This window comes from Pantherophis guttatus, chromosome 14 (assembly GCF_059756535.1).
Source record: "Pantherophis guttatus breed Tessera chromosome 14, ASM5975653v1, whole genome shotgun sequence".
Taxonomy (NCBI): Eukaryota; Metazoa; Chordata; class Lepidosauria; order Squamata; family Colubridae; genus Pantherophis; species Pantherophis guttatus.
The window spans coordinates 1989989-2004675 of record NC_142076.1 but is presented as its reverse complement, the minus strand read 5'-3'; the positions used below and the strand labels follow the sequence as shown (position 1 = coordinate 2004675).

At 45.6% G+C, this 14687-nt stretch overlaps 1 protein-coding gene across 6 annotated transcripts in view; it reads left to right on the top strand.

Annotated features, from left to right (window-relative positions):
• ARHGAP17 (Rho GTPase activating protein 17) overlaps positions 1–14687 on the top strand; it is a 73407-nt gene that overhangs the window by 48528 nt on the left and 10192 nt on the right. For all 6 annotated transcript variants that reach the window (XM_087878804.1, XM_034420619.3, XM_034420616.3 and 3 more), the window contains exons 8-16: positions 3877–3945; positions 4077–4158; positions 7312–7439; positions 8981–9092; positions 10310–10391; positions 10926–11006; positions 12087–12200; positions 12905–12996; positions 14265–14418. In XM_087878804.1, coding sequence (XP_087734930.1) covers positions 3877–3945; positions 4077–4158; positions 7312–7439; positions 8981–9092; positions 10310–10391; positions 10926–11006; positions 12087–12200; positions 12905–12996; positions 14265–14418 — 914 coding nt within the window. The remainder of the gene's footprint in view (positions 1–3876; positions 3946–4076; positions 4159–7311; positions 7440–8980; positions 9093–10309; positions 10392–10925; positions 11007–12086; positions 12201–12904; positions 12997–14264; positions 14419–14687) is intronic.

The window sequence follows — 14687 nt, the reverse complement described above, 5'->3', positions numbered from 1 at the left end:
CAAGAACCTTATGATGACAACCAAGCTGTCCATGGATCATAATTTACCCAATTAACCTTCTCTGAAGCTTGCCAAATATTTACAGCCTTAAGATTAGAAACTACACCCACACCAGTGATCAAGAGTAGATGTCAGCCAATCCCTATGAAACAAAGCCGGTGTTCTTGTGTTTGATTTAACACATTACCATTAAAGTCTCCAATGTATTTCTCCATGAAATGGAGGGTAGACAATCCATTAGTCCAGATGAAGAAAAAAATACAGTGGCTAGCAACAAAGATACAAATGTGAACCATTTTGAATTTTCAATATTTCTGCATAAATATGACCTAGAACATGGTCTATCGTCCACACAGGTCCTAAAACTAGGTAAAGGGAACCCAGATAAACAAATGAGTTAAAAATTTACACCTGTTCATTCATTTCTTGAGGGAAATGATCCAAAGTACGCATTTGTGTATGGCAAAAGTATGTGAGCCTCTAGGATTACCAGTTCATTTGAAGGGGAAGTTAGAGTCAGGTCTTTCAGTCAATGGGATAATAATGAGGTGTGAGTGTGGGAGAGCCTGCCTGCCTTTAGAGAACAGAGTTCTGGATATTCACTATCAAAGTCTGATCTTCACAACATGACTGTATGGAAGTGTGTCATGGTGTAATGGAATGTGAGAATGACCTGGAGGGAAGAAGGGAAGAGTTGCTGCCCAGAGAATGATCAGACGAGGGAGGGAGGGGCAAAGTGGCTTAACCAATAGAGAAAGGGACTTAGGAAGGACCCACCCAAATTGATTGGGCTATAAAAAGAGATGGTAGCAGATTTGTACTTTCAGACTGGCAAGATTCTGTTCATTGTAGCTTTACAATAAAGTAGAATTAGCCCATCTGGTTGTGTTTCCTGCCTGGGTTTACCTGGAAATGGCTGACACCTGGCTTGAACAAAGGAGATTTCTGAGGACCTTTTGAAAGACAGTTGATGCTCACCAGGCTGGAAAAGGTTACAAAATTATTTCCAAAGAGTTTGGACTCCACCAATCCAGTGTTGGGCAGATTATGTATAAATAGAGGCAATTCAATACCATTGTTACCCTCCCCAGGAATGGTCAACCAACCAAGATCACACCAAGAACAAGATTGTAATACTCCAGAAGGTCTCAAACCTAGGGTAACCTGTAAGGAACCAAAACTGACACGGACACAGCACGGAAACGGCATTGGTCGCTCTGGTGAATGATCTCTGGCGGGCTCGGGATGGTGGTTGTTCCTCCATCCTGGTCCTACTTGGCCTCTCAGCGGCTTTTGATACCATCAACCATGGTATCCTACTGCAGCGACTTGTGGGGCTGGGGGTGGGAGGCACTGTCTTACGGTGGTTCTCCTACCTCTCGGGTTGCTTTCAGTTTGTATGGGCAGAGGGCAGAGATCCACCCTGAGGCCTCTAAATTGTGGGGTGCCTCAGGGGTCGGTTCTCTCTCCCCTACTCTTTAACATCTATATGAAGCCACTGGGTGAGATCATTCGTGGCTTTGGGATGAGATCATCAATATGCTGATGATACCCAATTATACATCTCCACCCCAGACCACCCGAGAGATGCCCTTTCCGTGATGTCCGTTGCCTGGAGGCGGTACAGGCCTGGATGGGCAGAAACAGACTCAAACTCAATCCCTCTAAGACTGAGTGGCTGCGGATGCCGGCATCTCGGGTTTCAGAGGCCCCATCTCTTTTGATGGATGGGGAAAAACTTGCACCCGTTGATAGGGCTCACCACTTGGGTGTCCTCCTGGATGCTCGGCTATCCCTAGAAGACCATCTAACGGCCGTGACCAGGGGGGCCTTCGCACAGGTTCACCTGGTGCACCAGTTGCGCCCTTTCCTGGACCGAGATGACATTCGCACAGTCACTCATGCCCTGGTTACTTCCCGCTTGGATTACTGCAATTCCCTCTACATGGGCCTGTCCCTGAGATGCACCCGGAGACTCCAGCTGATCCAGAATGCAGCCGCACGGGTTGTTACGGGAGCCCCTCGTTACTCCCATATAACACCCCTCCTGCGTGAGCTGCACTGGTTACCAGTGGTTCTCCAGGTCCACTTCAAGGTGCTGGTTCTCACCTATAAGGCCCTACATGACTTAGGTCCGGGATATTTGCATGACCTTCTCCTGCCTGCCTCTCACCGTCCTGTTCGCTCACATAGGGCCGCTCTCCTCAGGGTTCCGACAGCGAGCCAATGTCACCTTGCTGTACCCAGGGGTAGGGCGTTCTCTGTGGGTGCTCCCACCCTCTGGAATGAATTACCTACTGTGCTCCGGATGGCTCCTGATCTCCGCTCCTTCCGTCGGGACCTGAAGACTTGGCTGTTCAAGCAAATAGGCTGACTCTGATTCCGGGTTTTATTATTTATTATTAATTAGTTATTTGGTTTAAAATGGGATTTTATTATATTTGTTTCTTAACTTGTGTTCACCGCCCTGAGTCCTTCTGGAGAATGGCGGCATATAAATACATGTAATAAATAAATAAATAAATAAATAAATAAATACCTCTCTTGAACTGGTGAATGTCAGTGTTTATGACACCACCATCAGGAGAATGCTGAACAGCAATGGTGTGTATATCAAGGTTGCAAGGAGAAAGCCATGCCTCTCCAAAAGGATATTGCTGCCCATCTGCAGTTTGCAAAAGACCATGTGGATAATCCAGAAGGCTATTGGAAGAATGTTCTGAAGACGGTTGAGAGCCAAATATACATTTTGGGGTTGAATGAAAAATATTCGTTGAAAGGCAAATCTCTGCATTCCAAGATAAGAATCTTATCCCAACAAATGTGATGGTGGCAGCATCGTGGCTTGGTTCTGGTTTCTGTGTCTGGACCAGGATGACTTTCATCATTGATAGAACTATGAATTCTGAATTGTATTACCAAATCCTAGAGTCAGAGAACTCTGATTTGAAGCTCAAGAGAAAGTGGATCTTGCAACACGACAATGACCCCAAATGTCCAATTGCTATGACCAAAGAACTGTTAAAGCAGAAGAAAGTCAATGTTTTGGAATGGCCGAGTCAAAGTCTCAACCATAATCTCATAGAAATGCTGTGAGGGGGTCTGAAACGGGCAGTTTGAGCAAGGAAGGCGACCAACATCCCTGTTTTATATTACAGAAATACTGAAAATTTAAAGGGGTTCACCAACATTTAAGCATCACTGCATGCTTGCTTTTATCTGATTTTTAATAAAGTATATAGCTTTGTATATACTTTTTGCACAAATTATTTGTATTATGTAAAAATGGTAGAAAGTTTGAAGCCAATATTGAATCAGTTTTCCTGTATTAATTGTATTGGAGGCAGTGGTCTGTGATTATACACATTTAAAATAGGCACATGAGACAATGAATGCAGAAGATGCAGAATTCGTTTTTTCTGAAAGGGAAGTTTAGGGAAGGCCATTGATTCCTGGACCTTATGCTCTCTGTACGCAGGATGTGGTCATTTTCATGAAGAATACAAAGGATCGAATGGGGTTGTGGTTTGACTCCCTCGTCATGTCCTAACTTCATTGTCCTGGAGGGCTGGTTCAGGATCTGTCTGCTTGTTCAATTTACTCAGCCAGATTTCCGTGCCTGTCCCAGAGGGCTGCTGGCTGAGGCAGCGGTAGGGCATGTCAAATTTTTCAGCTTTCAATTTCCAAACATTAGGGGTGACGTGCCTTGGGGATTGTAAAGATACTTTGGTTACTTTAATATAATTTAGATGTGCCTGGTAAGTAACTACAGAAATAACGTAACTTTTTAACCTTTTGTTTGTTTCATCTGAGGCAGTGTCTTGTGTTGCTAACTTGCATCTTTTTTTTTCTACACCCCTTCTCAAAAATCTCCAGGACCAACTTGCTGCAGATATGTATAACTTCATTTCCAAAGAAGGTGACTATGCAAGGCACTTTGTCTCGGTGAGTAACTGCTCCCTGGGTAGCATACCTTATTCTGGGACATGCATTTTACCTGCTTAATCCTTCTGTCTGTATGCTGTTCTGTTCATTCGGTGCTAACTTTTGTTTTAAAATATGGGTTTTGTTCTCAGTTATTAGAAGCCCAAGCAGATTACCATAGAAAAGCATTAGCAGTCTTAGAAAAGGTGCTCCCTGAAATCCAGGCCCATCAAGGTAAAGTAACTCCATACTCTGCCTCCTGCTTTGCCTGTGCCATCTCTGCACTCTTCCTCCTCCTCCTCCTCCACCTCCCAGTTTACTTCGCCCCCTTTCCGCATGCTGTCCTTCTTGAATGAAAACACGGGAGTTTTCTTAATGATGCTTAATCTTCCCAAATTATCCCTTCCCTTTTGCAGTTGCATCCTTGAAACCCTCACAGTTCCCTCTTAATCCACTAACAAATCCTTAGGAATTCGTCTGAAGCTCCTCCAGAGCATTACCATTCCTTGGACAGGTGAGGCATGACAGCCCACTCCTTGGCCAGTTGCGGAGCCATTGTCTCTCTCCCGGTACCTGGCGCTTTTCCTCAGTCACCTTATTTGGGAATATGTGAAGTCTGCTCTGATCAGCATCTCTTCCCAGAGATGTTGGATCGTAGCCACCTGCTTGCAAACGTTTTTGTGCGGAGCCGTGCCCTTAAGGATTGCACATGAATGCACATGCAAAATAGCCTTCTTCAAACATGGTTCATGGCTGCTGGGAAGGAGGCGCCATTGAGACCTCCCAATGACCAACCTCCAGAACAATTTAGCAGATCCTGCAGGGAAGAGGAGGAGGGGCTGTTTGACCTTGAAAAGGGCTTTCAGTGATAGAGGAATCCCACAAATCCCAATAAACAGCTGGTTAGCTGAGCTACGTTGTCCTAGGAAGGCTGAATCGTTTTTCTATCTGCTTTGTTTGTTTGTTTTTTTAAATTTATATGCCACCCATCTCACTCTGAGAAGCAACTTTGCCATCATGTAAAATATACTAAAAGCAGTTAACAATAAAAATGGCAACAAATATGAAATCATGTAAAAAATCAAGTAAAATATATAGTATTTAGTTTCTCAAGGTAAATTAGTCATGGCTCTGGCTAATTCGCCTTGAAGCAACATGTATACTGCTAATATTCTAAACTTCAAAAAACGAAACACTCCTTTACAAGCCACCGATGAAGGCTGTAGGTTTCATAAATTTATTATGTGAAGCAGCGTAATGAGGGAGGGAAGTTACCCTAAACAGTGGCAGGTTCTGCCTTCCAGGGATGGACTTTGTGCTCCTTTTGGTACTGCCAAGCAACAACTCCCACCCTCTGACCTTACAGTTGTGGCTGCTGGCCTTTGTAGTTCAGCAACCTTAGAAGAGCACCGTTTTTTTTGGCCTTGCTGAGCACCAAGGCTGAAGGTTGTGATACAAGCACAGCTTTGCAGAAAGCACTATTTCAGGGTCTAGTTTTTCTCAAGTCATCCGATTTGTTCCATCCCAGCCTATTGGAGAGGTTTAATTCAGTGCTGCACGGAGCCAGGCGGCCTCTGTGGCACCTTCCAACTCTGCTTCGGAGTGGGCCATCAAGTATTCGCCATTTTTGTCTGGAGGGGGTTGAAGACAAAACAGCTTTGGGGAAGCATCACATGTCTTGGAGAGCTTTCAGACTTCTCCTTTCTAAGTTCTTCCTGAATAACTAACAATCTGCTCAGGCACCTCTGTCTTAATCTTTTGATTTGGAAGAGAAGATAATTGAAATGGTGTTAAATGTACTTAGCAGACTGGAGAGAATTGAAATTATTTGTGTGGGCCATTTGGCAAAACTCAAGTCACTCTCCAGATTGTTTAATTGAGAAAGGTTTATTTATTTATTTATTTACTCACTCTGTGTATAGCTGCCCAAGCATGAAGCTCAGGGTAACCTATGCAATTAAAAACAGATAATTTTTTTTAATTGCACCCCGGGAACTTCCAGCAGCTCCAGTCAAAAATAGTCCAAATAGACAGGCATGTGCGCGCACACAGATACATACAGACATACACCCTTAACCCAGAGCCTCAGAAGAAGACCTGGGCTTCAGAGCCTTGGGAAAGACCAGCAAAGTTGAAGTCATCCATAATTGAGGGTGGCTGGATTGCCAGCAGTTGAATTACAATATTGCAATGGAAAAAGCTGTTGAACAGCTTTCAAGGAGTCCTGGTGGCACAGTGGTTAGAATGCAGTATTGCAGAAAAACTTCCCACTGCCAGGAGTCATCTGTCAAAAATGGTGTAGGGCAGGGGTGTCAAACTCGTGACGACATGTCGCGTGACATATCACAACTTTTTCCCCTTATGCTAAACTGGGGGTGGGCGTGGCCAGCATGTGACGCCCGCAGGCCGCGAGTTTGACACCCCTGCTTGGGCGGGGGGGTTGGACTAGATGACCTATAAGATCCCTTCCAACTCTGTTAATCTGTTAAAGAGTTCGATCCTGACCAGCTCAAGGCTGACTCAGCCTTCCATCCTTCCGAGGTCGGTAAAACGACCCAGATTATTGGGAGCAAGAGGCTGACTATAAACCACTTAGAGCTGGCCGTAAAGCACTATGAAGTGGTATATAAGTCTAAGTGCTATTGCTATTCCTGATTAGATAGAATTGTCACCATCTCTTTTCCTGGGAGGAAGCTCTGATCACCGAGAAATCACCTTTCCTTTCAAGAATAGCTCACCCTGGCCACATAATTCAACGAGGGGTGGATATTCCTGCCTTAGCTACCTGCTCTCACCCTGTGGCAACCCAGCCTGCTTTTAGCATCCCTTACCACAAAGACCTCAAGGACTGGGAACCATAGCAAGAAAAACCAAGGAAGGTTTACTGCTTAATTAAATTACCTGATAATTGACAGCATGCCTCAATCATTGTTGCAGCCAACATCACTATCTTGTTTTAGTTCTTGGTCCCAAATCACATGTTGTCTAGCAACTGTGTTACATGGGTGTGAATGAATGTTTCTGAAGAACTGCAAAAAATCTTCCTGGGTTGATTATCTGCCATTCGATTTTGCTCCCTAAGCATGGTGGTTGTGGTGGCATTTTGGCCCTGCTGGAAAAGTCCAGCCCCATATAGCAGCCAACTCTTTGTGAGCCAAGAGCCCCGGCCAATCCAGCCACCTCAGCCTGTGTACTTCTGGGTTGATCTGCAGCCTTGGCTTCTGGTTCTTCCCGGGGACAAAATTTAAAGGGCTCTACCATCAAACAGTTCAGATCTTCTTGTATGATGCCTAATGACCGTACTGCAGATCTCTTCCCCCCTCCCCCCCTTCTGGATGGTGGTTTCCCAGTTTTGTGGCTGACTTTTAATTCTGCTTCTCTAACTAGACAAGTGGACTGAAAAACCAGCTTTCGGGACTCCCCTGGAGGAGCACCTCAAGCGTAGCGGCCGAGAAATCGCCGTCCCTATTGAGGCCTGCGTGATGATGCTCTTGGAAACAGGCATGAAGGAGGAGGTGGGTGAGGGGTCCACAGTGTGACTCTTCTCTTTTCCTATGTGGGGCGAGTTTAGCTGCTGGGCTGGAAGAACCCTGCAGTCTTCTCTTGCACATACAAGACGGGCCAAGTCTGGTGGTAGCAGTGCCCTATTTATTTATTTCATCCCATCTTTATTATTTTAAATCCATTTGCCTTCTCAAAAATGGGTGTGGAGCAGAAAGCTGCAGTTCAACATCATATTTTGATATTTAGGAACTTGGTCCCTACCTGTCTATGTTAGGTGTCTTTCAGCCTTGTCCCCAGGACATGCAAGAATGGATGCGCGCCCCCCCCCAAGAGCCACAGCGCTAGGACTGCCTTCTCGCAGCAATGGTGTGTGAAGGAGCCTACGTTCCGTCTCAGATTTCAGAAAGTTTGGGAACTGTTGACCAATCAGGATTTTAGGGAGAACAGACTTAAACCGCAACAGGAAGGAACATGCAGGATGTCAGAGTTGAGTCAGAGTTCACTTGTGAAAAGCTGTCAGCTTTGTAGCATCCATTTGTTCTGGGGGAAAAATATGCTCCTGTTTTGAAGCACAAGTTCTGTTCACAGAATATTACAAGAAGAAATAGGGAAGAGTCACTTAGCTGAGATAGGTTTTCGAGCCGTCTTTTGCCATAATGACCTAAGAAAGACAGAATTCTCTCCCAGTTGATCCTCCTGTGTCCAATTTGCTTAAAGAAATGGCATCACGTTCCATCGGGATCTCGACGGCCCCAGCCCAGCATGTTCCCAAGTGGTGCATGACCTCAGCCAGTGTTGTGGTCCGCCAGTAGCCTGCGGAGCTGGCAACAGAGTCGGACAGTGAGGAGGCTGGGGAGGAACATGGGCCAGTCCTGGAGTCTGGGGAAGGCTCGGACGAGGGCTCTGCGTCAGAGGCAGAGATGAGGCCAAGGCTCATCTGGGAGTGATGCACGGACTCCAGGGCCTCCAGCATCGGACATCAGAGAGGCAGAGGAACAGGGGGAGCGTGTTCCTAGTGTGGGCATGCACAGAGCTGCCAGAAGGCAAGAACAGTTAAAACAAAAGGGACGACTCGGGAGTAAGGCTTGGAGATGATTGGCCCCTCCCATAAGACAAAGGAAGAGCAAAGGCATGTGGGCTTTTGCAGGAAGCAACGTTGTGGATGGTGTCAGTTTGTACTTTGAAGCTCCGTTTTTGACTCTGTCTCCATGTGGCCTTGCCAAGATAATTGCCAATTAGGTCTTTGGCAGCGTGTCAAAGAAGATAAAGGTGGGTGTTTACCAGCCTTAACCGAAGGACCGTGGCAGACTTCTGTTGGACTATTTAGAAACTCTTTGTTAAAATTAAAAAGGGGTTTTGGGACTAATTGTGTGCTTTTTACTATATCAGGAAGCCTAGGTCAGAACAGCCAAACTGACTCCGGTTTCTTCCCAGATATCTTGCAGCGTCAGCATCTTGGAAGGGAGATCTTTTTCTTGAAATGGGGAGTTAAGCAGTGTAGATCCCAGAGGGACTCTGGCTAAGGGAAAGGTGTGTTTCCTGTCCTCCCCAGGGCTTATTCCGCATTGCTGCTGGAGCCTCCAAGCTAAAGAAGCTGAAAGCAGCACTGGACTGCTCCTCCTCGCACCTGGATGAGTTTTACTCAGACCCTCACGCCGTGGCCGGTAAGTGGACCCCAAAAGAAGAGGCCTGGCTCTTCTTCATGGCTCTGCACCAGGCTTGGAGGGACTCGGAATCGACTGGAGAGAGTTTGGGGTGGGGGAGAGATACCACTGGTGGCCATACTTTTTTGATGGCTTCAAAATTGGCTACAACTGAGGTCCTCCCCATTGGTTGTTTTTCTCCATTAGTTTCTGCCCCACTTGCTGAGTTTGTTCCAGACTATTTCTGCTTCTTCCCCAAAAGGTCAGACATTCTAAGGGTTCCCCTGTGTCTATCATACTATTAAATGTATTAAATATGTGGCCTGAAGCATGACTCTGGGTGGGGGACACTGATTTCCATCTGTTGCCTCTTGTCCTGCTTTCAAATGCTTTGGTGAATAGGTTGAATCCCCCCACTTTCTCTGTGACAGCCCTTCAAATATTGGAACACTATCGTATGGCTCCTAGTCCTCCTCTTTGTTAGACTAGACATTCCTGCAACCGTTCTGCATATGTTTTAGCCTAAAGATTAGTCCCCTAATCATCTTTGTTGCCTTTCTATGCACTCTTTCTAGAGTCTCAACATCTTTTTTATATCATGATGACTTGACACAATATACCAAGTGTTGTTTTACCAGTACAGTATGAAGCAGTACTACCTCTTCACATGATCTTGATACTATCCCTCTCTTGATGCAGCTACGACTGCATTGGCTTTTTTAGCAGCTGCAGCACACGGCTGGCTCATACGTAAGTGGTTGTGCGCAAGGACTTCTAGATTCCTCTCACTGCTGTTGAGCCAAGTGCCACCTATTTAAAACTTAGTTTTCTGCCATTTAAAAATCAAGTGTAAGAGCAAAGAAAAATACACTGCTCAAAAAAATAAAGGGAACACAAGCAGAAGACATCAGAGATCTGAATGAATGAAATAGCCTTATTAAATACTTTGTTCTTTACATACAGTAGTTTATAGTATATTCAACTCCTCTGGGTGGGAGATAGGTGGTCCTCCTGGGTAGCTGCACTGATCATCTTATTGCAAACTCAACAGCTGCTTGGATTCCTTCAGTGGCCAAGACGCTGAGCTTGTCAGTCAGAAAGGTTGGCGGTTCAGTGGTTCGAATCCCTACTATAGGTCTCCTGCGTGAGCAGGGGGTTGGACTTCCAACTCTGTTACTGTTACAGCTGCAGCACCCAGCCTGGTTTGCTTTGACTCTCCCTTCTTCTTTTTGCTTAAGGGGCTCTGAAGTCCTACCTGAGGGAGCTGCCGGAACCACTGATGACCTATGCCCTGTATGAAGAGTGGACCCAGGTTGCAAAGTAAGGCTGGCTTCTCCAAGGATCTCTGGTTTTGCCTTGTTGATGCTTGAAAAGGCTTTGAAAAGTTGTGCTTGAAAATCACTTTCTTGATTTTCTCCTTGAATTTCTTTCACTGTTCTTTTTAAAGCAACGATGTTGTGGTTTCATTTTGTTTCTGGCTTACTGTTGTAAGCTGCACAGAGTAGCTGCACAAAGAGATGGGTTAAAAATAAATAATGATAAGACTTCTGTTTCAAGCCTACATTGACCAGTTGGTATTTTGTTTTTCTCACACTTTTCTTATGCATAAATGGCGAGATGAGCAACAAATAAATTTGATAACAATAATAATAAAAACAGAGACTACTGTTGCATTATTTTCCTGCAAACTGGTTAATATTTCTAAGCAGATAACGTAGGATCTTCCAATTTTAGATTTTTCTTCAGGAACAGCAGATAGCAGCTTTGCAAGTAAAGTTCTGTTGCACATGGAAATAAAAATGCAAGCCTATCCCTTTTAGATGAGTTTTAAGAGAATATTTTGTTTTCCCTCAGCATCCAGGACCAGGATAAGAAACTGCAAGACCTGTGGAGGATTTGCCAGAAATTGCCAAAGCCTAACTTGGCCAACTTCAGGTAAGTCAAGCACTTGAAGGCTTTCCAAATGGATCTGTCTTCTCTCCTTGGCTTTAAAACTGAGAATTCCAGGATGCAGAAGCTCAAAGAATGTGTTCATTGTAATATTATAACCTCCCTTGGAAATGGAGTTTAAGTTTGCCACGTTTAAGTTTGCAGTACAAACTCTAGTCTAGAGAATGCAAATCATAGAAGCCAGACTGTACCCATTGGCAGTTATGCTCTGGGATGTGAGGCAAGGGTTTGACTTGGAGGTACCTGACGATGTATTTATAATGTTCTAGAAGAGGGGTGGCAACTTTAAGGCCTGTGGACTTCAACTCCCAGAATTCCCCAGCCAGCCAGGTCTTAAAGTTGCTATGATTGGACAGCCGTCTTCTAGAGGCAGAGCAGGGGCTCTGTTCCTGAGCTGCCACACACTCTCTGTTTGGCCCAATCCCCAGTGGAATATAAAGGAATCATACAAATGTAAAGATAGTCCTACCACCTCCAATATGAAGGAAAGCCATTTCATTCACTTATGAGAGGTGGCTGCCCAGCCTTTTCATAAAGCTCTCCAGAGATGGTGAACTCAAAACCTCCACCTATGGAACTGTCACTTAGAAAACTTCAATACAGGAGCCTGTAGTACAGTGGACTAAAGCACTGTTATTAACATCTGCTGCTTGCAATTACTGCAAGTTCGAATCTCACCAGGCTCAAGGTTGACTCAGCCTTCCATCCTTTCAAAGGTAGGTGAAATGAGGACCCAGATTGTGGGGGCAATAAGCTGACTTTGACTTCTCTCCGGAGAAGGGCGGCATATAAATTAAAGCAAAAAAATAATAATAATAAGGAGTCCAGTGGATGCTGTTTTCCATGGGGCTCTGAAGTCCCATGAGTAAGCCCTCCAAAGAGTTTCCCACTCTTATTTGTCTGCTCCTGTCCAGGCAAGAATTGAAATTCACATTGCTTTTGTGGAATTTTTGTATCGTATTTCCATCTAGGAGAGTCTGATCTGAATATCTTGGACTTCAGTTTTCCTGTGACCAGCGATGCCTTTGGTTCTCCATAGAGCCTAACACTGATTATTCCTTGCAGGTATTTAATCAAATTCCTTGCAAAACTCGCACAGTATAGTGACGTTAACAAGATGACTCCTAGCAACATTGCCATTGTGCTGGGCCCAAATTTGTTGTGGGCCAAGAATGAAGGGTAAGTGTTGAATTCTAATACTTGAATTGCCAAATCAGCAGACTCAGATCAGTCACCACTGGCTGTCCTACTTCTGTTGTCTTTAGCAGCTCTTCTTTGAACTTCAGCCCTTTGAACTTGGCCCGTGGCCAAGGAGCAGCGAATCTTAAATATTTGTAGGGTTATATTTTTGTCTAGCTTTTGAACGGAAAAGGTCCAGCACAAGCTAAATCACTGCATAAGAAGTCAGCACTGAGTATTTCTGTGCCATTTCTTCGTTTTTGTGCAAGAAAGATTAATAGCATCACAAAGGAGATTTTTATTATTCAGTTCTGCAAGTCCTAAGATTAGTTGAAAACTTGAGCTTGTCGAGGCAATTCATCTCCACAGATTTTCAGAATGCAGGAAGAATCGAGGGGCCAACGGTAACACTTGAGAGTATGCACCCTGTCGCCTAAAAGCAACACAGGGGAAGGCTCTGTCCCATTGTTCTCTGGAAGCCTCAGGCAGCATCTTCAGAAGAGCTTCTCCTGAAAGCTGGGCAAGAGAAGAAGTCCTCAGAGGGAGTGGATTTTAAAACCCTCAATTGTGCCCAATAAACAGTTGGCAGCCACCTAGACATGCCACCGGGCATCCCTTGACCCCGGTGAGCAGGATTGATTCGATCTCATCAGCTTCCTTGATTGCTGAGAACATCTTTAAAGCCACTGGTCTTCTCTCCCCAGCTCTCTTGCAGAAATGGCAGCAGCAACTTCAGTCCATGTGGTGGCCGTTGTTGAACCCATCATCCAGCACGCTACCTGGTTCTTTCCTGAAGGTAAAGAAAGCATTTTTCCTTCTCAGTGCGTAATCCCAATTATTCTTCCTAGGAGAGCTGGTAGGCTAATGGTAGGAAAACTGAGTCAACTTTGAGCCTGTCAGGATCGAGTCCCAGCCTGTGGGCAGAGTCAGCATGCAATACTATATTTTAACCACTGTGCCACCAGGACTGTAAGGTGACTAGGTAGCCTACAAGGTTTAAAACAAGCAGAAAAATAATTAAAATATTAAAACTACACAGATTAAGATTTTGACTCTCAACTGAAACCAGAACTAAGAGGCGGGCAGGACAAGTTCTTCTTAGCCTGTCAGTCACCTCCAGCGGTGAGCACACACATCCCCACGTGGCCCCAGGCCAACCAGCAAAACAAGTTTTAATTCCTTCCAGAAGGCCAAAAGGGAGGGGGCAGTTCTCACCTCCAGTGGTGGAGTGTTCCACAGGGATGGGGCCACAGCAGAATAAACACTTCTTGAAGCCGCTGCTGGAGTCCCTTAGCAGACGGGATCTGTAGCAAGTCTCTTTTGGTGGCGAGAGTGGGGCAGGCTTGTCCCATTGGGGAAAGGTGGTTCCTCAGATACCCTGGACCCAGGCCATGTAGGGCTTTAAGGTAACAACGAACATCTTGAATTAGGTCCAGAAGCAAACCTGTAACCAATGCAGCTTGTGCATTGCTACATGTGCATCACTAGCGACTCCGGGACTGTGTGTGCTGCTGCATTCCCATTGGGTTGTATTGCTTTGTCTGACTCTTTTAATCTGAAAAGGGAAATGAAAATGAATTTACTTTAAATACTTGCAAGCAGAAGCCATAAAGTAGGGATGTCAAACTCAGGGCCCGGGGGCCTAATCCAGCCCGCAGGGGGCTTAGATCTGGCCTGCGGGCCACCCTGGAAATAGCAGAGGACTGGCCTGTGGTGCCTCTGCCAGTGAAAATGGAGCTCAGGAGGGCAGCCTTCCCAAGCTCCATTTTCATTGGCAGAGGGTTGCAGGAGGCCGTCGCAGCTGAAAACTGAGCTCGAGAGCCCGTTTCCGCTAGCAGAGCACTCAGGCCCCCCACAGGCGCCCCTGACATGAGTGATGTCGAGCTAGCCACGCCCCCATTCCGGCCCCCCAAGGTCAAACAGAACCCTGATGCGGCCCTCAATGAAATGGAGTTTGACCCCTCTGCCATAAGGTATTTCTGTCCTCTGAAATGAAGTCCTTGGCCTGAAGGCAGTGTTTCCTCTGAACCGTTTGGGTTTTCATTTTTATTCCTGAATTTGCAGAGCTGGATTTCAATGTGTCCGGAGCATTTGTGGGGCAGCCGGCTGTGAACTCCAACCACCTTCCTGCAGGGGGTGACTATGATTCAGGGACCCTGGAGCGGAAGAGGCCGGTCAGCATGGCTGTGATGGAAGGGGAGCTCCTGAGAAAGGAAAGGTAAAGGGAGCCTTTCTTCTTTCCTTCCTCCATCCTATGGTTGGGCTAGCAGTGCATTCAGCACCATTTGTTGCTGTTTAACTTAAGTATTTGAACTTCTTTCAGAGGTCACATACGTGGGCTGAATCAACAGTCCCTTTCCTAGCAAATAAGAAATTGAAGATTTCTTTGTCTAATGAAGAAAAACAGATCAGATTGTTATTATGAAAGAGTCCTGTTGGCTCTTTCAGCCCTCCCCCTACCCCCCAAATGTTGCATAGTGAATGAAG